General features: G+C 44.2%; 1 protein-coding gene across 3 annotated transcripts; it reads right to left on the reverse strand.

Moving 5' to 3' along the window:
- Positions 1-1,312: 1,312 nt before the first annotated feature.
- Positions 1,313-23,427, reverse strand: LOC117966874 (DENN domain-containing protein 1B-like). 3 transcript variants are annotated; one of them, XM_059007855.1, is made up of 23 exons: positions 23,283-23,427; positions 20,083-20,147; positions 16,044-16,087; positions 14,898-14,947; positions 14,088-14,201; positions 12,651-12,720; positions 12,084-12,164; positions 11,342-11,401; positions 10,161-10,214; positions 9,804-9,914; positions 9,006-9,106; positions 8,680-8,725; positions 7,839-7,940; positions 7,284-7,409; positions 6,867-6,968; positions 6,181-6,271; positions 5,580-5,620; positions 5,141-5,212; positions 4,848-4,904; positions 4,138-4,272; positions 3,929-4,032; positions 3,384-3,588; positions 1,313-3,137 (listed from the first exon to the last, which is right to left on the reverse strand). In XM_059007855.1, exons 1-23 carry the CDS (start codon positions 23,297-23,299, stop codon positions 2,061-2,063), a joined length of 2,925 nt encoding a protein of 974 aa, XP_058863838.1. In that variant the 5' UTR covers positions 23,300-23,427; the 3' UTR covers positions 1,313-2,060. The 3 variants fall into 3 exon arrangements, with proteins under 3 accessions (XP_058863838.1, XP_058863839.1, XP_058863840.1); XM_059007856.1 differs by lacking the exon at positions 11,342-11,401; XM_059007857.1 differs by lacking the exons at positions 11,342-11,401; positions 12,084-12,164; positions 12,651-12,720; ... (3 more) ...; positions 20,083-20,147; positions 23,283-23,427 and adding an exon at positions 10,572-11,040.
- Between the last annotated feature and the right edge of the window lie 756 nt (positions 23,428-24,183).

Consider the following 24,183-nt stretch of genomic DNA (forward strand, 5'->3'; position numbering starts at 1 on the left):
TTTGCAGATAATGGCTTTGGTGCAATGTAACTGTAAGGTTGTGCGTGGGTGTGTGCGATGTTTGTTTGCTGTCTTCCTGATCTTGTTAGAGATACCCTGGTTAAAAAAAGGTATCAAATAAATAAATACAATTTAATCATCAGCCATCATCATCATCATAAAAAGACAGTAGCGTTTTATTTATAAATGGCAAATGAAAATACATCGTTGAATACGTCACAGAGCCCGTCTTGGCTGGATGCTGTGCTGCTCTTCAGTGTTCAGTCTGTCTGAAAGCTGTCCCATGTTGTGAAATGTATTTCGAAGGGTCTTGCCCTGTGCAAAGGCATTGTTGTATTACTAGTGACTATTACCAGTTCTGCATAATATCAAGTGCGGAATTCCTCTTCAGTTCCAATTCCTTTTTGAAAATCAATTCCAATCCCCATAACTTTTGAATCAATTCCAGAACACCGCTGATCAAAATTACAACCGGCAGCATTCTGTTAAGATGAGCTTCTCGCAGTGGCAACACATGACTTCAGTTAATTAAATTGGCTTCAAGTGAAAGCAGCTGAACAATTATGATGTCTCTAAAACAGCAGCTCCAAGTGCTTCAGAACTGGGAATTGATTTTAAAAAAGGAATTGCAAATGGACTTGAAATTGAAAAACAGGAATTGACCACGATTTTAACGAGAAACAGCGGTCATTTTACAGAAGAACGACGCCTCTGGACAAAATGTGCGTGGGTTCGTTTGCTCACTAAAATAACACAATCCCCTGGTTTTCTGCATTTTTAGTTTTATTTACAGTTTACACATCGCTTACTAGCATGTCACTGGCTGAAAACATGTCCGTCAATACAGGGGAAGCCGCTGATTGGTGAATGAGAGGACAGAAGGAGGTGCAAGCTGAAAGTCAAGCTTGAAAACAGATGTAATCAAAGAAACTAGAAGATGATACCGCAAAAGTCTACCGGAAAACCGTAATAGTAGTACAGTAGTATTTCATGCTAGGTTTCGAAATGTCGCACTTTTTAATTTGTCAGTTTTTCGTTAAGTATATGGAAAACTACAAGCGGTATGCAGTTCAATATGTTAACGTAACATTATCAGCAGGTTTCATTCGGCTTTATGAAGCAGAACCGGTTCATTCATTCTAGAGGGTGATGCTAAACGTTTGACCAGAGCTGTGCAGCACAGTTTGGAATCGGGTCGTTTCTTTAGAAACTCCTGGCCCAGTAGAAACTGAACCAGACCCAGGTTGAGATTTAATGCAATGTTTGTTTCTTTTTTTCATTAAAGGCTGACACTTACATTTTTTGGTCTACAAGTTTGGGGTCGTTGTTTAAAAAAACAAACCCTATTTTATCGGGTCATGCTGAGTAAAAGTACCATACAGTGGTACTGACCCTGATTTCATTACAGCACTTTACTACAGTAAGTCTTTAAAAGGACCTGCGTGAATTATATTACTGCCTTTGAACGGCTTTTTAAATGGCACTCCAATAGCAATCATTAAAAAGAAAATGACCACATTCGTTGAAATGATAATCTAGTTGTTAACAGTTAATTGGTTTTATTTTTTAAATTTAAAAAAATACATGGTCTATTTTTATTTTAAAAAATGTATTAATAACTTTGTAAACTCTTTTCTTAAAGAGTAAGTTACCGGTAATCTTAAAAATCTAGCATTACACGTCCCCACGTGGTTCTACAACCATTTAAAAAAATAACGTACCTTTTCATTGTTAAACACCCTGACAACTTTTTACACTTCTAACTTTAAAGTCTGTTTCAATGTTCTAGTGCACTGCGGTTTGAGATCTGTCCTCTAAATCACTGCAGGAAGAGCGATTTAAAAACAAACCAAAAAAAACTTAAGTGCTTTTCTGTTCCGTACCGCATCGTGGATCGCTCTTGCTGCGTTACCTGCCTGACAATGTGGGCGGTAATCCTGACGCTATCAGTGCACAGGAGCGGGCGTTTTGAAAAGCGCTTTGAAATGAAACGGGTCCTGATCAGAAGCGTGACCCTTCGTCGCGTCTTTGCTGCGTTCTCTTGCTCTTCCCTCCCCCCGTCATGCTTCAAACCTCTTCTTGAGCTCGGACACTTTCTTCACGGGCAGCGGGTCGGGCGCCGGGCTGGGTGAGGACTGCACTGCAGGCTCCCTCTCCGGTTCCAGGGCCTCCAGGCTGGCCGCCTGGGTCTCTAATCTCCCATTCCGTGCGGGATCCAAAGCTGGGCTCTTCCTCCCTGGGCTGGCGTCCGCCCCGCGACGGATGCACCCAAACCGAGCCGGACCGGGCCTTAGTTCTGGGCTCTTCCCTTTGGCTTGGAAGAGAGCCACAGCGGACAGCACCCTGGGAGACTGGATCTGGTCTGTCCCTGAATCCTGGTTTGCTGAGCATGAAGAGGAGCTAGCGCTGTCTTCACTGCTACAGTGCACTTCATTACCAGCTCTATCCACGTTCCCTGTGACTTCTCCTTGGGTCTTCACTTGGGTATCAACTCCCTCCTTGCCCTCAGTAATGGACTTTGGGCTTCCTGTTGACCCCTGATCAGTATCCTCACTTCCTGTTGATTTCTGACTCGTTGACCCTTGGCCATCCACCATTGTACTTCCTGTTGACCCCTGCTCGGTATCCTCACTTCCTGTTGATTTCTGACTCGTGGTACATCCTGTTGACCCTTGGACCTGCACCACTGTACTCCCTGTAGATCCCTGGTCCCTTTTCCCAGCACTTCCTGTTGACCCCTGGTTGTCCTCTGAGCCTGTTTGACCTCTCTCTGCTCCCTCCTTCTCCAAGGGGATTCTGGTTGGCGTCTGTGCAACGGAGTCAGAGTTGCCTTCCTCTCCTCCGTCCTTTCCCTCGTTCTCTGCGATCCCCCGATCCCACCTGCCGCTGTTGCGTTTAAGGACATTGCCGTCGGGTTCCCCTGAGGTCCCCGCGATGCAGGTGACTGTTAAAGTGCCTGCGCCGGGTTGCGCTGCTGTGGTTTCAGCCGTCGGGTCCTCGGAAGCGATATCGTCAGTCGAAGACGCTCCGTACTCCAGAGAACACTCATCTTCTTCTTCAAGCTCCCAGCCCAAGTCGCTCCCAGCTCTCCATGGAGGGGAAGTCAGGCTCTCATTACTGGGAGTGATGGATCTCACCTGGGGAGACGGAAGAACATTAGCATTGCTTGCACACCTTCAGGAATTTAACTAGCTGCATAAACGAGATGGATGGCTTGTAAAAGTTAGAGCTTTTGTTTCGTGTAGAGTGATGAATTATTGAACCCCCCCTCCCCTCCTCTATTTTCAAAACCAACAAATAGCTTTTGCAAAACCCATTGTAGGCCTGTACGTAATTCACCGCTCCCTTGCTTTCAGCACAGCTACATGAGAAACCGGGCTTACTCTCCGGATGTAGTCGGAGCTGTCAGAGCTGAAGAGGTCCAGACTGCGGGTCCCGTACAGCAGCCCCCTCTCCTGGCAGGTCTGGGTACTGAGCGTGTCAAAAATCTCCCCAAGCAAGTCCATCTCACTGGAGCCCGACAGGAAATTAAAGTCTTCGGGCTCACCGGGATCATCGGCAGCCCCTTGAACACCATTTTCAGGAGAGCTGAGAGAAACACAGAGCGGTTTACCTGAATCTAACATGGATATCTTGTATCAGTTGACTGATCTGATGTGTAAAGTAAAAATTATAAATACAGAACGATGGTCGCAGTTGGGAGTGGGCTGCTTGAATGACTTATTGCCTGGGAAGTAAAGTGAACTGACCTGGCTCAAGCAGGAGTTGTCTGGTCAAGGCGTTGCTGACACAGAGATAAGCCAGCAGCTAAGCTTAGCACACAAGGGGTGTAGAGACTGTATGAAATAGCAGCACTTGGAGGTGCATTCGAGAAGCATCAAGATCCTCCATGAACACACACCAGCAAGGGGTGGGGAGGGTTGCTTACCCATAATCCTCGTCCCAGCGGAGCGCCCAGGCTCTGTTCTTGTCCATCGCATCACTCTCTCCCAGCGGGCTTGTGTAACGTCGGGTGGGCCGCCTCGGGCGAGACTAAACAAAAAAAAAAAACGGGATCTGTTAGTGTCTGATTATCATATTTTCTGATCTGTGGTTTTCAGTGCACAGAGAGAAGTGGGGGGGAAGACATACAGTCACCTTGCCAAAGTGTTGTGTGATGGGCAGGCGGTCCTGTAGACAGTCAGACTGGATCTTTCTCTGAAACTGGGAGCCTGAACCCAGATCGCAGCGTAGGGACCCCCCTCTCTGTAACTGCCGATCCTCACTGGAGTCCTGAGGGCAGAGTACACAGCATACAGCACACACATCAACCTGAGATAACCTCACACAGCCACTGCAGAGTGCACAGCACGCACCTACCTCGCATAACCTCATACAGCCATTCATAAAGGGGCCAGGATGTGCTGACTACTTGTTAGAGTTGAAGAACTGGGAGGGAGGGAAGCAGTGTGGCTCTAGTGGAGCTGAGGAGGGACTGGGAGGGAGGGAAGCAGTGTGGCTCTAGTGGAGCTGAGGAGGGACTGGGAGGGAGGGAAGCAGTGTGGCTCTAGTGGAGCTGAGGAGGGACTGGGAGGGAGGGAAGCAGTGTGGCTCTAGTGGAGCTGAGGAGGGACTGGGAAGGAGGGACTGGGAGGGAGGGAAGCAGTGTGGCTCTAGTGGAGCTGAGGAGGGACTGGGAGGGAGGGAAGCAGTGTGGCTCTAGTGGAGCTGAGGAGGGACTGGGAGGGAGGGAAGCAGTGTGGCTCTAGTGGAGCTGAGGAGGGACTGGGAGGGAGGGAAGCAGTGTGGCGCTAATGTTTTTTTTTTTATTTATTTATTTATTTTTATATAAAACATGTAAAACCCACCCTGTTCTTCAGTCTGCTTTTCATCTCCTTCAGACCCAATTTTGCATGACCTTTGGCCTGGAAGAAATTGAAAAGTGAATTTACAAAAAAAAAAAAAAAAAGAACACACACACTAATAAAGAAAAATGTTAAAAAATTACATTTACAAAAGTGGTTGGCTAGATTCAGCCCAGTCGCTTCCCAGAAATGAATTCTTTCACACCTATTTGAGGTTGATTATCTCGACAGGATTTTTCCTCAAGCGCTGTTTTACTTTTACACTCTACAGCCTGCAGGAAGGAAACACAACTTACACATCTGTACATGTGCCTCACGCCTGGTGTAGTCTTGGCTCTCACTGTGTGAATCAATGCGCCGCCTCCTTTCTGCAGCCAGGATAGGAACCGTATAACATTGACAAGAGATAAGAATTATTGCAAAACCTAATAATTACATTCTTACACAATTCTGAAGCAGGAAACTACCAGTACAAGTCTTAGGAAAAATGTTCAACAAACTGCAAATTGCAATGGCAGTCTACACACAAGCACTGCTACTGCAGATCGAGCGGCTGTGTTTTATGAACTTCAATAAAACGGGGAACCGCAGATCAAATAATCTGGGCCATGCAAAAACAAAAGCTGTTTGAAGGACGTTTCCGAAGGACGTTTTGTTCCATAGGAATTGCAATGTGACAGCGAGGGCCTTTTCAGAAGGAATCTAATGATTTCTAATAGGAAGCAAATACATTACCTTTAAATTGTCAACCCACTGCTGGTGAGACTTTGAGGCACCTGCAAAAAAAAATGATACAGAAAGTAGAGACCTGAGCAAGATAGCATCCTTTAATAAGACTCATTTAACCCTTTCAGTCCTGGATCATTTTTGTCGAGCTGACGAATAAAGTCCTTTAGGAGTATACATGAGGACATATCTATGTCTATACTACCTGAGACTGGGAGCTAGGATTCCCGCGAGGCTCCAACGTGACTTCAGAGGACGTGCGTTAACAAACGGAGCTAAGACAAGGCGGGCATTTATTTGCAGTGCAGGAAGTGCACTAGCAATAACCAGTACTGTAATAGGGGGCTGTGTGGTCCAGTGGTTAAAGAAAAGGGCTTGTAACCAGGAGGTCCCCAGTTCAAATCCCACCTCAGCCACTGACTCATTGTGTGACCCTCAGCAAGTCACTTAACCTCCTTGTGCTCTGTCTTTCGGGTGAGACGTAGTTGTAAGTGACTCTGCAGCTGATGCATCGTTCACACACCCTAGTCTCTGTAAGTCGCCTTGGATAAAGGCGTCTGCTAAAATAAGCAAATAATAATGCTTTCTTCATTTGCAGTTTGGTTTTCACCTGCAGACAGTCCACAGTGTGTTATCTCCTCTTCAAACACATCTCCAAATCCATTGCCAGAGTTGAGCTTCTCCAGACGGTTATCGATGAACTGAGAGAGAGAGAGAGAGGGAGGTTAGACAGGGTTAGAAAATAAACTACTACCTGCTTCAATGAGGAGAGAACGAGGCGGGGTTCAGGGAGGGAGTAAGATAAAATAAACTGGGGTCTTCTCTGGGGATTCCAGAGGGAATCAAAACCGGCAGGGACTGTTTCTCCTGATCGCGCTACAGCGGACCCTACCGGCCAGGCGCCCGGTGAGCTCAGAGCCGACACCTGCAGGGCTGGCCTTTGTCCTCCAGAGGGCGCTAGCTCGGTGACCTCCGCTCTGGAGTTCCTGGGTGTGGGAGAGGAAGCTGGCTCGGTCGTGGGATCGGAGGACGCTCGCTGAACCTTCAGCTCTCCTGAGCAGCTGTGTGGGGAGCGGTGAGGGGGGAAAAAATAATAATTGGGGAGAAAATGGGCGGTAAAATAATTGGACACTAAATTTATAAAAAAGGAAATTTGGGTTTTTACTTCGATGCATTATCACGGACCTGTCAATTGAATCAGAATTAGCACCCTATATAAAACACAGAAAAGCTCAGGCTGTGAGCTGTCTGTCCTCTGTCTTCATTAGGGATCAGTTTGAAAGCTTTGTGAAGTACCTGTTTGAAGAGCTGGAGATGGACTGCGCTTTGTAGGAACTGTTTCATGGGGTTGGATTTGTGATTTATAAAGGTTTCCTCCATAAAGATGATCTGATCATCCTGAAAAATAAAACCAGAGAGATCACTTACAGGCAATTACCAGCTAAACCCATCTGTGTCAAGCCCACTGCCTCCCACACTGCAGCCCAGCACTCTAACCACTGAGCTCCTCAAACCCACTGCCTTCCACACTGCAGCCCAGCGCTTTCTTTATCTAACCACTGAGCTCCTCAAACCCACTGCCTTCCACACTGCAGCCCAGCGCTTTCTTTCTCTAACCACTGAGCTCCTCAAACCCACTGCCTTCCACACTGCAGCCCCCAGCTTTCTTTCTTTCTCTCTTTCTTTCTTGAAGCACCGAGCCCCAGTACTGACCCCCTCACAAGCGAGTGCATCTCGGTAGCCCCCGAAGAGAAGGGCCTGAGCTCTCAGGAATGCCCTGGCCACGCCGTCTCCTGTGGCTCCAGACTGCTTCTTGAGTCTCATCTTCAAGTGGGACACCTGGGGAGAAATTTAGAGCGCTGCCGTTAAGAAGCGAGACTCTGTATTAAAGCCTTCTTATTCATTACTAAGAATCCTCTTTTGTAGAATTCTGAGAGAGATTATCACATGATTTGAATGAGGGACCGATTCTCCAGACAGTCTCAAAGCAACTCAGACCCGGGTGAAGGCAGATTTAGAGAAAGCGGATTCAATTCCGGAGCAACAGAACCCACAGCCATCGTGGAATAGTACATTCATTTAAAAAAGAAAGCTGGCATTTGTCTGATGTGTGGCTCCTCTCGATCTTCAGATGGATCTTCTGGTGCCAGTCTCGCAGTCTGTTTGACTCGTGTTCGATTCCTCAGCACATGTTACAATACCCAAGCTCCAGGGCCTGTGCCTGAAATCCTGGCTGTTGTTTTATACAGATTATAATTCCACACTCACCACTTCAGCTGGCAGTTTCTCCAGGTCCTCGAACGGGGATTCCAGGGTGTTCGTGTCGATGTTTAAGATGACTACGTCCTCCAGAGCTCTGCTCTTCACTCTCTGAAACCCACGCAGAACACATGAGACAAGCCCCGCCTCCGACCACAAGATCCAATCAAAGACTGAGACAAGCCCTGCCTCTGACCACAGCATCCAATCAAAGACTGAGACAAGCCCCGCCTCTGACCACAGCGTCCAATCAAAGACTGAGACAAGCCCCACCTCTGACCACAAGATCCAATCAAAGACTGAGACAAGCCCCGCCTCTGACCACAGCATCCAATCAGCGAATGTAAGGTGTTAAAAGTTAATATTATTGCACCTATGTTCTGTGTTCTCAGTTTAGCATCAGTAAAATAGATGGTTAATCATAGAAACTATCAGCAGCGTCCTGAGGAAACTGGGTGGAGGGTCGCAAAATAGGCTGTAAAAATAATCTGTAAATCAGTCGTAAAGTAAACTGAAAAAATGAGTTTAGGTCACAAGGTCAAAGTGTCTTTATAGAAGAGCCAGCGCCTTCTCGTGATCTGCCATTTTGGAAAGAAACTTCCTTTTGCTTTGCTTGCAATACACTAGCTGTGCACTAGATGGTGCTGGTGTTTCCTTCTATAAATACTCTTTGGCAGATCTAGCCTGCATTGCACATGTCTAAGGCAGGCAAGCAGAACTGAAGAGCTGCTCACAAACTGTCTGCATGTTCAGGACAGACGGATTCCAGTATGTCAGCAGCATACAGGAGCACAGGGAATGGAAACAGAATCTAGCTGTGAGTCTGATCACAACACAAAGGAGAACTCACCTCCATGAGGCTTGAATGCACTCCGATCAGGTAGGGCATGGGAGCACTGAAGAGAGAGGGGGGGGGGGGGGGGAGAGAGAGAGAGAGAGAGAGAGAGAGAGAGAGAGAGAGAGAGAGAGAGAGGGGGGGAGAGGGGGGGGAGAGGGGGGAAGAGAGAGAGAGAGAGAATCATTCAGATTGATTTTTATTGCATTTGCTCAAATACTGTGTTTTATTATTAACATTATTATTGTTTTCTAAGTCTCCTACAGTAAATATCATTAGATCTCATCTCAGAATGTGTAGCGGCAGCGCACCACGCAGCACGGCCCGCTCCACTCACTTACCAGCAGTAGTCCAGTAGATGTGGGGGCAGGACTGGGATGTAGATGTGCTGCCAGTACATGGGATACAGCATGGCTGCTGAGGCATGGACACAGGCAGTGAGCTGAGAGAGGGAGAGAGGGAGATAGGAGAGAGGGAGAGAGAGGGACGGAGGGAGGGAGATAGAACAGATGGAGGGGGAGAGGAGGGGAGGGGAAGAGAGGGAGGGGAGGGGAGAGGGAAGGGAGGGGAGGGGAAGTGAGAGGGAGGGAGGGAGATAGAACAGACAGAGGGGAGGGGGAGGAGAGGAGAAGAGAGGGAGGGGAGGGGAAGAGATAGAGAGGGAGATAGGAGAGAGGGAGGGGAGGGGAGGGGAAGTAAGAGGGAGAGGGAGAGGAGAGAGGGAGAGGGAGGGAGGAAGATAAAAGAGAGGGAGGGGAGGGGGAGAGGGAGGGAGGGGAGGGGAGAGGAAGGAGGAAGATAGAAGAGAGGGAAGGGAGGGGAGTGAGGGAGGGAGAGAAAGAGAGGGAGGAGTGAGGGAGGGGAGGGGGAGAGAGAGAGACATTAAGGGGGCAACTGGAAGTTATGTAAAAAAAAAAAAGTGCTATTTGTCAAGTACAGGTAAGTGAGAAATCTTTGACCTCTGGCCTCCAAGTCATAGGCACAGAATCAAACTTGACTCCAATTCATTTTCAAAGATCTGTGTTAAAGAGAGTGGCTCTCCCTGCCCAGGCGCAGTGCCGAGGCTGCAGTGGTGTAGTTTGTCTGCAGACACCCCGATGCTGGGCTCTAGCATTCTACCAGCAGTAGACAGGCCTCACCGTGCTGAGCTTGCTGGAGGCCAGGAGGATGCGTCTCTCAAACAGCAAGCTGGCGTACAGGTGCAGCATGTTAGTGACATCCACAGAGACAACCAGCTCTGTCACGTTCCTCTGCAAACGAGAGAACACCATTACAGGGCTGCATTGCAATCTGAACACACTGAAGCACTGGCATTGATATTTCACTTGCAGCAAAGGGGTCTAAATTCACTGATCTAGAGCAGACAGGCGGATTTAAATGCAGTCACTGATATTTCACACAAGAGAGGTGGGCAGAGGATCAGGAGGACAAATGCATTGTTCTGCTGAGCGGTTCAGCGGGCACTTTGGATCACAGAGTAAACCAGCTTCACTTACACTCTCAGGAATGGAGGGCAGGCCTGCAGGGTCCGGAGCTATGAAATAGGGAATCTGGTGGAGAAATCATGAAAAACACAGTTAGCTGCCCTGCAGTGAAAGAAGCAGGTTTTGGGGCGACTGTCTGCTGCACACAAAATGAAACAGCGCCGAAACACAGGACACGCTCACCGGGAAATGAAAAGAGAAGCCATCTATAATGTACTGAGTGCAGATTACAAGCAGCACTGCTGTGCTCTCTGTGAAACTTTAGGGTGGCTCAGACTGCAGAACAGAAGGCTTTTTCGTTTCTTGTGTTTAGTTTATAAGGCGCACACTGGAAATGCTCCAAGTTACTGTGCATCTCTGTTAGAGACGCATCCCTCTACCTGTGCGTTGAGATCAAATGTGCCGCCTTCTAAAATCGCTAACCAGAGATCTGAACTAGCCCATGTGCCTTTGTGTATCTCCTCCCTGGAATCCACTGTCTTCAAAGATAGGACATCCCGTTAACGCAATGGAACACCGAATTCATCACCAGCGCAGAACGACAGGGTGAGATACACGTTCTTCCTGTTATCCAGGGAAAAAACAGACACCAACTGCAGAAAGAGTCTGATTGAGGGGAACAAATACACCAGAGCCACACAACATGCAGACACACAAGCAGGAGGAATTTTGCTTTTATTTACACGTCGTACTGTAACACAAGTAACTGGTAGAGTTAGTTCTGTAAAACACCACTTTCGACTGTTAAACACCAGGACATGTGTTATAACGTGTATTCACTTCATTTGATTAGGTTTAGTTAGTGAGGTGAGTACAGCACAGTATACACACAAAGCCCAGGACCTTGTGAAATTCGTAAAGGACTCTTGCGCAGTAACAGGAGTATTTTTTTAACTGTACTTGTGTTCAACATAGGATTCAATAGAGAAGTGTTTTCTCTGATAATAGCAATATTGAATGTGCCTAGAAAGATCTGAATAGAGCAACTGTCATTTTAACATGGAACACCAGAGGGCGCACCGTTCCTTTAGGTTAGGCGATCCATGTCATACAGAATTCAACACCAGCGAATCAGGTCCCTGGGCTGTGCACAGTCACCTCCCCACCCCTGCCCAGGCACACAGGGTTACTGGGGTTAGTGTGATGAGGTACAGACCCCACTGCTCCCCCTGCAGGTCACACCTGACACTTACCGTCGGACTCCCTGCAGTCACACCATTTTGAGTCCCCATGATTATCTGCAATTGCTGGCCCTTGTTGTGAAAGCACAGGGTCAACACAGGGTCAAGCATGAGGTCAAACACAGGGTCAAGCACGAGGTCAAACACAAGGTCATTTTTTCGCTGGGCTTCCTCTTCAACTGCGAATTATTACCAACACTCCAGTAGCATGTTCATATTATTTAATGTCTAATACCTTTCTATGATGTTCAGTGTGTTTGAAAACATTAAGTGTGTTTGAAAACAAACAGTGGAGGTACTTCTAGGATTTTGATGCCATATTAACTACACTCATTTATTTCTGTTTAATTGTGATAGTGACAGCTACATAGTCAATGATGTAACAATCCACTACTCCTTTCTATTTAAACCTTCAGGCATCCTGGTAGTGAGTCTATTTATCCATTTACTGTCCTTTATTCTTCTGTACATCATCTAATTGAATTTCTTCTAAAACGACACATGTAAAGTCAGATTATAGCTTGCCTTGACCGAAGTGCAGTTCTAGTTTGAGGATCTGGCCTGTGTTACTTATGTAACTCTATATCTGAGCACAACATCATTGCTGATCTGTATTATTTTTTTCCCAGACTTGACTTTTCTGTTTGCCCCGCCCCATGACATCACAATTCCAGCAGCGTTCTACGTGGCTCAGCTTCTTTCGAATCATTCCAAAGAGAAACGATGAGTGAACAGTAAGATGCACAGCACTTACAAGTGTGAGAAGCACGGGGCTGCCCAGCTGAGGGACTGGGTGTTTGTACAACGCTGACAACAAATCCAGCATCTCGCTTCTCTGCAAACCAAATCCAAAACGAGAAAGAGTTAACAGTCAAAATTCACAAGATACCCGACCTTCTGTCCAGTCCAATTACTACATTAACCCATGATGTACATACCAAACGCAAGCTGTAGTTATTTCATACATTCTAAATCCATATTTCTCCACAGAAAAAAAAGTAAAGCATTTAGTTCTGGCTACAAACTGCATCGTCCTGTTATGAGGACAGTCCAGTTAGAAAACAAAGCCACTTTTTCAAAACCAGCACCTTGAAACCTGGTTCCAGGAGACCTAGTTTGAGGTTTGCTGTATCAAACCCCCCAAGTCTCCCCTGGTGTGCCGCACAGCGGCCTGAAACCTAGTCTCCTGAAACCAAGTTCCAAGCCACAAAGTGGCTTCGTGTTCCCTCAGCTTAACGACGTAATACGTGAACGCCCAGTTGTGTAGAAGCGTGACTTGCAGACAGACGGACAGACAGACACGGAGACAGCCTCTGCTCACCTGTCCTTTGGTCAGGTAGTCAGCTAGGTTATTCAGAAGCTTGTAGAAGACTTCAAACCAGGGAAGGTAACTGGAACAGAGACAGAGATCCGGACAGACAGCGTCAGAAACACAGGGACCTCCTTTTCATTTTCATTCATCAGGCCAATGCAGGGGCGCATTTTACACTAGTGACCATTTTAAGCTGCATCTTTTGGTGTCTCGATTATCAATAGAGTTTTCCCGGCTTTACATATTTTGGACAGTGAAGTCAGGTAATTAAATTTGCAACATAATTCGATATTTACTCAACATAAGTTCACTGGATTTGAAAAGCAGATCTAAGTGCTTTTCTGTGGGATTGAAGGACTCTGTATTCAGGGATAAGATTGTCATTGCTCTTTGTGGCTCTCAGTGAAAGAACAAAGTGAAACATGCTCTTATGATATCTTGGCAATAACTGTGACTAATGGAGCCTGCGGTAATGTGGTTTAGCTCTAGAAATAACTTTGAGAGGAGGAACCATGCTCCTTTTGGGAGGCTGGGTAAAGCAACAAGGAAAGCAGACTGGTCTTAGTGTATCTTAGTTTAACATTAAACCGTTTGAAATATTTGCGTATTTCTCATAATGTTTAAAATGTGTATTAAAAACTTGGCATGGGTAAAATAAAAAGCTATCATAATGTATCTCCTTCATTGTTTGTATTCACTCAATATTTTCTATTTCAGTCAATCCTGGTGGGTTTTTAAAAGCCTTCCTGTGACCTCAGTAGAGCTCTCAAACTTGTCTACTCTCTAGGTTCAGCTGGTACACCAGAGTGTAACCCTTAACCGGTCCCCCCTGCAACACTCTGCCCCCAGCGGATGTGAAAGTATTACTTCTCACAAGCTGGTATCAGACAGCTAAACAATAAGATGCCGTACATCCTCTTACTAAAAGGTACAGACAATGTCGACCCAGGGGACTTTTTCAACCTGAGAAAAGAAACAAGGACCAGGGGTCACAAATGGAGATTAGATAAAGGGTCATTCAGAACAGAAAATAGGAGGCACTTTTTTACACAGAGAATTGTGAGGGTCTGGAACCAACTCCCCAGTAATGCTGTTGAAGCTGACACCCTGGGATCCTTCAAGAAGCTGCTTGATGAGATTCTGGGATCGATAAGCTAACAACCAAACGAGCAAGATGGGCCGAATGGGGCCTCCTCTCGTTTGGAAACTTTCTTATGTTCTTGTGTTCTTCTTAACTTCAACAGTTAAGAGTTCTGTGGCATGAATAGGGATTTTGATTTCACAAAATAATAATGTTCAAAGTGCACTTTGATTTATTTAAGGCGACAGATCTAACTGCAGAGTGATAGAACATGTCCAGTGTACTCAGCATGCTCTTGTGAATCCCAACTGTATGTCACGTCACCATAACGACACACACTGTTCATCTAAATGAGCAGCCGTTACCTGAGGATACAGAGGCAGGTCCTGGAGGTGAGTCGACAGAACCCGAAACGCTGCTGCCCCTCCAGGTCAGTCAGAACGAAGGTGAAGTGCTGGACCACCGGGATCTCCCTCACCCTACAGGAAACAGAGCGGCCGTAAAACACTCAGGAACACTCTAGAAACAAGAGCTATCGTCAAGCACACAGGAACACTCTAGAAACAAGAGTTATCGTCAAGCACACAGGAACATTCCAGAATCAAGAGCTATCGTCAAGCACACAGGAACACTCTAGAAACAAGAGCTATCGTCAAGCACACAGGAACATTCCAGAAACAAGAGCTATCGTCAAGCACACAGGAACACTCTAGAAACAAGAGCTATCGTCAAGCACACAGGAACACTCTAGAAACAAGAGTTATCGTCAAGCACACAGGAACATTCCAGAATCAAGAGCTATCGTCAAGCACACAGGAACACTCTAGAAACAAGAGCTATCGTCAAACACTTAGGAACACTCTAGAAACACAGTGACCATCAGTTATGCTGTCTTTCTGCTGATGTCAGCATTATTAACTCAGCAGCCGCTAGGAGGAGACCCAGTACAAGTGTCTTCAGCATGTAACTGTCTGCAAGGCAGGTCAGTCACTGTGGGGTTAATTATGAGAAGGCTGAAAGTAAGGGATCCAAACAGAAATGAAGCTCAGCAAGGTACCAGATATGAAATGCGCGCTACATCTGTGTGCTCGACTTTCTTAATTTTGCAAAGATGACCACAGAAACGGGCAAACAAAATGCTGATTTTCTTTTTCTTCTTCTTTTTTTTTTTTTACCTTTCGACATCGAAGGGGAAGCAGAACCTGGGAAGAGTCTGAAGACATTCCTGAAGGGAAACAGAAGAGCGTTGCTTCTCTTTAGAGATGTTCAGCACACGGTGGTTATCAGGTCACCTGGGCCTGGCTCTTAAAATACTCAGCCATTCAAATGACGGGCTTGCTGGGAGTCTCAAGCTGTGGCTGTTTGACTACAGCTCTGGCCAAATGTTTAGCATCACCCTACAGAATGAACTGGTTCTGCTTCATAGAGTCGAATGAAACCTGCTGAATAATGTGATGTTAACATATTGAATTACAGCTTTGTAGTTTTCCATATACTTAATGAAAAACTGACAAAAATTGAAAAATGTGACATTTCGAAATCTAACATGAAATACTGTACTACTGTTATGGCTTCCAGAAGAATTTTGCAATATCATTTTGTAGTTTCTTTGATGACATGATGTTAAATAAAAGATCTAAATTTTGTTCATAAGGGTTTATTATTATTATTATTATTATTATTATTATTATTATTATTATTATTATTATTATTATTCGGTATCAACCCTAAAATTCTAGGTGATGCAAAACTTTTGGCCACAGCTGTAGTTTGAGAATTGTAATCAGTGTTATTTTTCTTTCAGAAACAAAAAAACTAAAATTAAGTTTTTAAGATAGATAGATAGATAGATAGATAGATAGATAGATAGATAGATAGCAAATACATATACTTGTATCTAAGTTTGTTTAACCTGGCAAAGTCATCTAGTTAAAGATGGGATCTCTGGTTGTAGGAATCAAACTGAAACCAGCATCAATTCAATTCCTTTATTTAAGCAGGTAATAAAACCAGTTAAAAACAAGCTCTCATTTATAATAGTGACACGGACAGACTGCAGCAAGGAGAATGTATAATTAACGCATGGAGACGGCCATTCTGAATCCCAGCTCAAATAAATATTTCATATCACATTAATGGAAGTAACAATGTCCATAAACACACACAGATATATAATATGAAACACTGAATTTACACATGAGCAATAAGGATGGTGGAAATGAAAGAACACGCACACGCACGCACGCACGCACACGCACACACACACACACACACACACACACACACACACACACACACCCACAGTGTCCAGAGTCACATACCTGGCCATTGAAATCCCCAGGGAACTGCAGTAAAACTTCAGGGTCTGCAGAGAGGGAGAGATCTGATTACATCACTCACAGTGAAACAGTCTGAGCATGCACCTCACCGAAGCACTGTTACATTTCTTGGTTAGTGTAGTTTTAATACTAGCGGACAGGAACACATACAGTGTGGATAAGGGTTGGGACTCAGTGCTCATGTCTGCATGGAAACAGAGGCCTCGGGCTACTTTGTATTTCAAAAACAGCAGAGTGATTTATATCAGGTTGTGTCGGTGCCATTCAGAAATCCATTCTTAGGGATTATTTGTTTGATAATGAATATTTGGTTTGACTTCCTGGATCTCCTGTCTATTGTGTCTTTATTAACCCAGCCATTTTCATACCTGATTTAACAGACCAGTTTCTCTATCCCTAAACCTGCACCACCCAGTCCCCTCTATAGGTCCAGTCTCACCTACAATAATACACGATAACAGCCTGCAAACATCGCTCCCGTTTACTAGCATCACACACGCGGAATCTACATACAAACAGGAGAAATAACAAACATGCATGCAGGGGGGAACAAATGTTCGTTCCCCTGGGGGTACAAATAATCAGGGGGGACCAATATTTGTTTGCACCAGGACATTATGTGGTTCCAGGACAGGGACACGTCCAAAGCGGGAGGGGGTGGGGTGTCACCCTAGATTCAAGCCACATTAAAAGATTTATTATTGATGCTCATCCTCTCAGCACTCTCTTTTCTTGACTTATATTTTTCTCCCTGGTCACTTTTTAAACCGTAGAAGAGTTTGAGAAGGCTCGGGTTAGAACTCCTTGTACCGTGTCACCGCTTCCTGTTTCCTGCTGGTTGCCGAGGCTCAGCATAGAGACTAACCACAGAGACCGAGCGAGGGACACTTACCTTACCCAGCTCTCCAGCAATCAACTGTCACTGCACCGCGGCACACTCCTTATTAAAATGCTTCACAGCAGCGTTAAGATCACAAACATTAACATAAACCAGAACTTCAAATCAGAAATAGGATACACACACACGCACACACACAGAGACACACACAAATGCACGCATGCACGCACACGCATTCTTTTAATACTTCACCAAGTATAAACTGTAACACTATGTAAAGTTGGCTTCTCGGTACTTCACAGATAACCTGGTGAAATCGGCATGTCGATACAGCAATGTCTGTTTTTACTGTGAAGCTGAATTATTGTACCAGGTCTTACATTCATTACAACAGTGCGCTCATTAATCAGATGTAGTTTCAATATACAACATGCTGCTGGAATCACTAAACCCGTCACAAAGCTGTACACACACCTTGCTGGGTCCTCTATGCTATGCTGTGCTGCCTGCCATTGTATCTGCACAGTGCCTTGCCATTGGTGACAGGCATGATCTCCTGGATACAGCAACGGCCAAGCCTTTAGCATCCCCCTATAGAATTAGCTCATTGTGCTTCATAAAGTCAAATGAAACCTGCTGAATCATGTTACCTTAACATATTGAATTACACACCGCTTTGTAGTTTTCCCATATACTTAACGGGCAGCAGTGTGGAGTAGTGGTTAGGGCTCTGGACTCTTGACCTGGAGGGTCGTGGGTTCAATCCCAGGTGGGGGACACTGCTGCTGTACCCTTGAGCAAGGTACTTTACCTAGATTGCTCCAGTAAAAACCCAACTGTATAAATGGGTAATTGTATGTAAAAATAATGTGATATCTTGTAACAATTGTAAGTCGCCCTGGATAAGGGCATCTGCTAAAAAACAGAAAAATGACTAACTAAAAAAAAGAAAGTTACATTTTGAAATCTAAAATAATACTATTATGGCTTCCGGGAGACTTTTGAGATATCATTTTGTAGTTTCTTTGATTACACAAGGTTAAATAAAAGATCTAAATAATGTTCATACAGTTTTTTTTCTTATGTCTGAATCCTAAAACTCTAGAGAATGCCAAACGTTTGGCTATAGCTGTATGCTTTCCTTGAACCTGCGTGCGATTGTGGACAGAATGATATTCAAATCAGATCACTGGCTCTGCTTAGTTCGAGAATGGGGAAAGAGGGTGGGCCTATTTCTGTATTTCGGATTTCAGTACTTCAGAAGAGGAAAACACGATCAAACTCAGTGGAAATGGGTTTGAATAGGGGCATGCAAACGGTTTTAATGTGCAGGCAACTCACAAGTGACATACTAGATGTAAGCTTTCTGTCTGTCTGTCACATTCTGTATCTTTTTCTCTCAAACCACAGTAAGCATGTCATTGTCCAAGGGTTATGGGTAATCCCCCAGGTCAAGGACACAGAACGCAAGGCCAGTCCTGTGTTTTATGGCTTCTCACTAGAGGAGTTTTTGAAGTAAATCAGTCAAATGGAAAAATAGGCCCACGTTCTGTTGTCAAGGAAAAAGTTCAGGTTTCTGTCTAATTCAGAAGACAATCATGTAAAAGTTCCCATTTTGATTAATGTATGGGTGTAACCATTTTGCAAATTGAGTTGTCATTTTCTGTTTCAGCCTTTACACAACCCAACACAGCCAAAGAGACGAAATCTTTGAAAATCTTCAAACTTTGACAGGAAGTGTGCATGAGCTTGTCACTGTGGTTTTTATAATATAACTCCTGGCGTCACCTGACAGGAAGTGAGTCTGTTGCTATGGCATCAGCGGCTGATACTTTGGTAACCACTTCCTGTAGTACACTGGTACAACTTTTTAATCAGCTCAGAGGAAACTATACCAATCTTCTAGTCAGTTTATTTGTGTGATTATTCTGTGTGTTTTTTTACAGTGATGTCTCCTCTCGTACATAGATTTGAGCTGCACAGGCACATTGGTTGGATCAACACATCTGTGTTTTTCAAGTCTGTTTGTGAACTGATGAAGTGTGGTTATTAGTGAACTGATGAAGTCAGACTCAGTTTATTGTCAGCTTTTGCACTCAGCCCCTTTAAAATTCTACTACAAGTAGACCAAGTATAAGCAGACCCCAGTATTGATGTGATACAGCCATCTAAAATGTCTTTGTATCAGAAAGTTTATATCGGATAGTAATGACATCACATTGAAATTAGCTACAGCTCTGGCCAAAATGTATTGTTTTAGAATTTTAGGATTGAGACATATATATATATATATATATATATATATATATATATATATATATATATATATATATATATATATATATATATATATATATATATATATATATAAAACATTTAGATATTTTATTTAACATCTTGTAATCAAAGAAACTGCAAAACGATGTTGCAAAAGTCTACCGGAAGCCATAAAAGTAGTACAGTCGTATTTCATGTTAGATTTCGAAATGTCACATTTTTGTCAGTATGTGGAAAACTATGATTCAATATGTTAACATAACATTATTCAGCAGGTTTGCCCAGACCTCATGAGATTCTGGGATCAATCAGCTATTAACAACCAAACAAGCAAGATGAGCCGAATGTCCTCCTCTCGTTTGTAAACTTTCTTATGTTCTTATGTACGCTGTGTAAAATAGCTGATTTTCACCCACTCGCGGTAGCTGCTATACTCTGTTGTGGAGTGGATATGAGCTTGTGTCGTTCAGCACCCTACACGATTTTCAATATACAGGTCCCCGGTTCAAATCCCACCTCAGCCACTGACTCATTGTGTGACCCTGAGCAAGTCGCTTAACCTCCTTGTGCTCCGTCTTTCGGGTGAGACGTAGTTGTAAGTGACTCTGCAGCTGATGCATAGTTCACACACCCTAGTCTCTGTAAGTCGCCTTGGATAAAGGTGTCTGCTAAATAAACAAACATACACAGGAAGTTTATTTTTAAACAGTATGTAGCGCATTTATATGGGTTACACTTCCTGGATAAACTGTGAAGGAGACGTGCTCACATCAAGTACGACACTACCAGGCCCCGTTGCCTTGGTAACAACACCCGACTTACAGGCGCACATTACAGAAGAGGCCTGACTAATAAAGCACACGACTCGGTAGCACAAACAGAGAAAACTATAAACATGACCCTCACCTTTATCCTTTGCTATGGGACACGAGGCTTCAAAGAACCATTCAAACGTCCTCTCAGGATTGTCTCTGGAAAAAAAATAATAATAATAAATACAAATCGCAGCTGAGTGGTTTGAGAAAGCGCCGGGCTGCAGCGTGGAAGGCAGCGAGTGTAGCTCAGTGGTTATAGTACTGGGCTGCAGCGTGGAAGGCAGTGAGTGTAGCGCAGTGGTTATAGTGCTGGGCTGCAGCGTGGAAGGCAGTGAGTGTAGCGCAGTGGTTATAGTGCTGGGCTGCAGCGTGGAAGGCAGTGAGTGTAGCGCAGTGGTTATAGTGCTGGGCTGCAGTGTGGAAGGCAGTGGGTTTGAGTAGCTCAGTGGTTATAGTGCTGGGCTGCAGTGTGGAAGGCAGTGGGTTTGAGTAGCTCAGTGGTTATAGTGCTGGGCTGCAGCGTGGAAGGCAGCGAGTTTGTGTAGCTCAGTGGTTATAGTGCTGGGCTGCAGTGTGGAAGGCAGTGGGTTCGAGTTGCTCAGTGGTTATTGTGCTGGGCTGCAGTGTGGAAGGCAGCGAGTTTGTGTAGCTCAGTGGTTATAGTGCTGGGCTGCAGTGTGGAAGGCAGTGGGTTCGAGTTGCTCAGTGGTTATAGTGCTGGGCCGCAGTGTGGAAGGCAGCGAGTTTGTGTAGCTCAGTGGTTATAGTGCTGGGCTGCAGTGTAAAAGGCAGCGAGTTTGTGTAGCTCAGTGGTTATAGTGCTGGGCTGCAGAGTGGAAGGCAGTGGGTTCGAGTTGCTCAGCTCAGAAAAACTAAAACTAACAGAAGCGAATGCGAGCTGCTTAAAGAAACCACAGCCACACAGACTCAGTGCAGTCCTGCTGCTGTTGGTATTTAGAAGCAGACAGCAGAAATATTCAGGGCTGAGCGACCAGCAGCCAGCACAGTTCTGTGGTCTCCTGCTAATTTAAAAGTGTTCACCAGAGTCTCTGATATACAGCTATGGACAAAGGTTAATTACAGAATTAACAAACGTTGCTTCATAAAGTCAAATGTAACCTGCAGAATAATGTTAAGTTAACATATTGAATTGCATATCGCTTTGTAGTTTTCCGTATACTTCACGAAAATGTGACATTATTACTATTATGGCTTCCGGTAGACTTTTGAGATACCAGTGTAGTTTCATAACACGTTAAATAAAACATCTAAATTACGTTCTTGTATATATATATATATATATATATATATATATATATATATATATATATATATATATATATATATATATATATAGATATATATATATATATATATATGTGTAATCGTGTTTCTCGCCTCACGCTGCAGCTCCAAACTGAAAAGCCGCTGCTTGTGTTATTTCTGTTCTGGGCTCTCATAAAAACCGGTTTTCCGGAGCTGTGGAGTTCAGTCTGCTGCCCCGACTGGTTTTATTATGGCATGACGTGTGTGTGCAGTTTCCTCTTTCATTATGTTTTGATCTATTATTTCTGTGCCAGCTTTAGTTCCTTTGAATACACGTTTGCACATTTTGTGGTACCGCTCCAAATCAAAGGTGTTTTTCCTTTTAGACAGGAACAAATCCGAGCTTTGCTGTAAACGCGAGTCAGTGTTAAACGTGTCAGAATTGTGATATGTGTATAGCAATGCTTTTTCATTTCAGTTTCTCAAACAACAAAAATTACAAAACGTGTTACCAAACCAGTAAGAAACAATGTAGGTGCACTTAAATGAAAACTTTGTAAGGGTCTTCTGGGGTAAAGCCTCGTTGTTCTAGCTAGTCCAATAAACAGGCACTGTTAAACACGGTGCATCAAACGAAAACGGTTTATTGCAATGCGCAATTGTGCAAGACATCCTAACACGTTCAGAACGAGGGCTTCTCCCTTAGACCAGGCCAGCGCCTGGACAGGACAGGAGTCCCATTCAAAGAGAGTGCAAGTATTTGTGATGCAAGAGACCATCCCCTCGCAGCTGAGAGAGAGAGAGAGAGAGAGAGAGAGAGAGAGAGAGAGAGAGAGAGAGAGAGAGAGAGAGAGAGAGAGAGAGAGTGCAAGCTGCTGAGAAGAGAGAGAGAGAGTGCAAGCTGCTGAGAAGAGAGAGAGAGAGTGCAAGCTGCTGAGAAGAGAGAGAGAGAGAGAGAGAGAGGGAGAGAGAGTGCAAGCTGCTGAGAGAAGAGATAGAGAGTGAGATCTCTGAAGCACAGATTGGCAGTGGTGCTGAATTGTGTGGAGTTTGTTTTACAATGTGGATTACATTGCTGTCTACTTTGGGTTGGGTTGAGACTACTGACTAAACTCATAACACATGGGACTGAAGCCACCAGATCGGAACACAGCCCTCGAGAAAGCTTAAGATGAGATGAGAGACAGGAGAAGCTAATAAATGGGTCTGTCAAAGGGTATTATTTATAGCATGCAGCAACCACCCCAGTCTCTAAAGACGTTGGATCGTTTTAGCGTCACTGTCAGGTGCATAGGCTGCTTCAGGTTTAGTGAGCCAACGAGCAACTTGAAGATTTCTAAAAATGAGTCTCTCTTCACAAACTCTTAAAATCCATTGTTTATGGATCTTAACTGCACGGGCTGGCTTGTTTGTGTGATATTGATCTAGCAGCTTCTATTATTATCCAAAGGAATGAAAGTCTCTGTGCTTTGTATACCAATGTTCACTCCTGTTTTACAACATATATTTATTAAATATACACATTAATGTAACAAAATGAGAAACTCAATATGCATATGAGACCTAAATATAGGTGAGTGTCAAGCATAACACAACAGCCCTACAAGAAGCAACTTAGACATGTTATTTTGTACATAATTTAACCTTTATAGGAATACACTGTGTAAAAATATTGGCTGGAATTTCCCTTCTCATAATATCCAATTCTATCCAATTTTTTAAAGCTCACTTTTTCAACGCTTTGAGAAAATCTGTTCTAACTTTTCAAAGCACTGTTTGACCAAGAGAAAGTTTATAAATACAAAAAATAAAGTCCTTAAGAACATTCCTTAAAACACTCTTTAAAGTTTTAAAAGTAAAAAAAAAAAAAAGTATTTTAAAAGTGAATAGTAGTTTTTGGGCAGGAAACAAATGAAGAGACATACAATTTAAAGACAAATATAGGAAGTTAGCTAGACAAACCACAAAATCAGCAAAAAGCTGCAGATGAGAAAAGCAGCAATTTAAAATGAAATGATCTCTTACTTGATCCGGGACCCCATTTCTGTGTTCTTGTATCACATGGCAAACAACATTCTTCCTGGTCTTGTCTACAGTGCAGTTACAATTTTAAAATAGATGTGATCACTTCATGCAGTCAGACCTGCAACCCTCAATAAGCGCACCCTGAGATATTCAGTTGCTTCATACTTCCTGTGTGAGTTTAGACACTGGAAAACAAACCTCTGACGTTGTTCGCTATTGCATCCGGCTGAGTGCTGCAGCAGGTGATACTTTTATTTTTTATTCCAGATATTTGAATATGTTCTCTACTTGTTTTCCTCCAGTACACACACACACACACAGTTTTTTTTTAAGTTTGAGGATGTAATGTTGTTGAAGCGGACACCCTGGGATCCTTCAAGAAGCTGCTTGGTGAGATTCTGGGATCAATAAGCTACTAACAACCAAACGAGCGAGATGGGCCGAATGGGGCCTCCTCTCGTTTGGAAATGTTCTTATGTTCTTATGATTATCAACCTTGTCCCATCTCACCCGCTCCCTTCAAACTGTATCTATTTTAAAACTTTTAACTGTTTTATTCAGTTGACATTTTAGATCAGGGGTTGTCCAAGCTCCATTCCTGGTCTTTGTTCCAACCCTGTTCTATAAATTGTTTAAACCTCCATCCAGACCCTGAAGTAGTTCATGATCTCATGTTACCTGTTAAACCTGGAGTGGAATCATGGGCCTCCAGGACCGGGATTGGACACCCCTGCCTTAGATTTTCTTTGTAACAAAGGCACACAAACTGTACCTTTTTAAAAGTGTGATGTGGCATACAAACCCGCAAGAGAACTGTAAAATCCACACGACTGATGAAAGAGTGAAGATCACTTGAGGATATTGAAAAGGGAGGGCAGCAGTGTGGAGTAGTGGTTAGGGC

The sequence above is a fragment of the Acipenser ruthenus genome, chromosome 36 (assembly GCF_902713425.1).
Source record: "Acipenser ruthenus chromosome 36, fAciRut3.2 maternal haplotype, whole genome shotgun sequence".
In the NCBI taxonomy this organism is placed as follows: Eukaryota; Metazoa; Chordata; class Actinopteri; order Acipenseriformes; family Acipenseridae; genus Acipenser; species Acipenser ruthenus.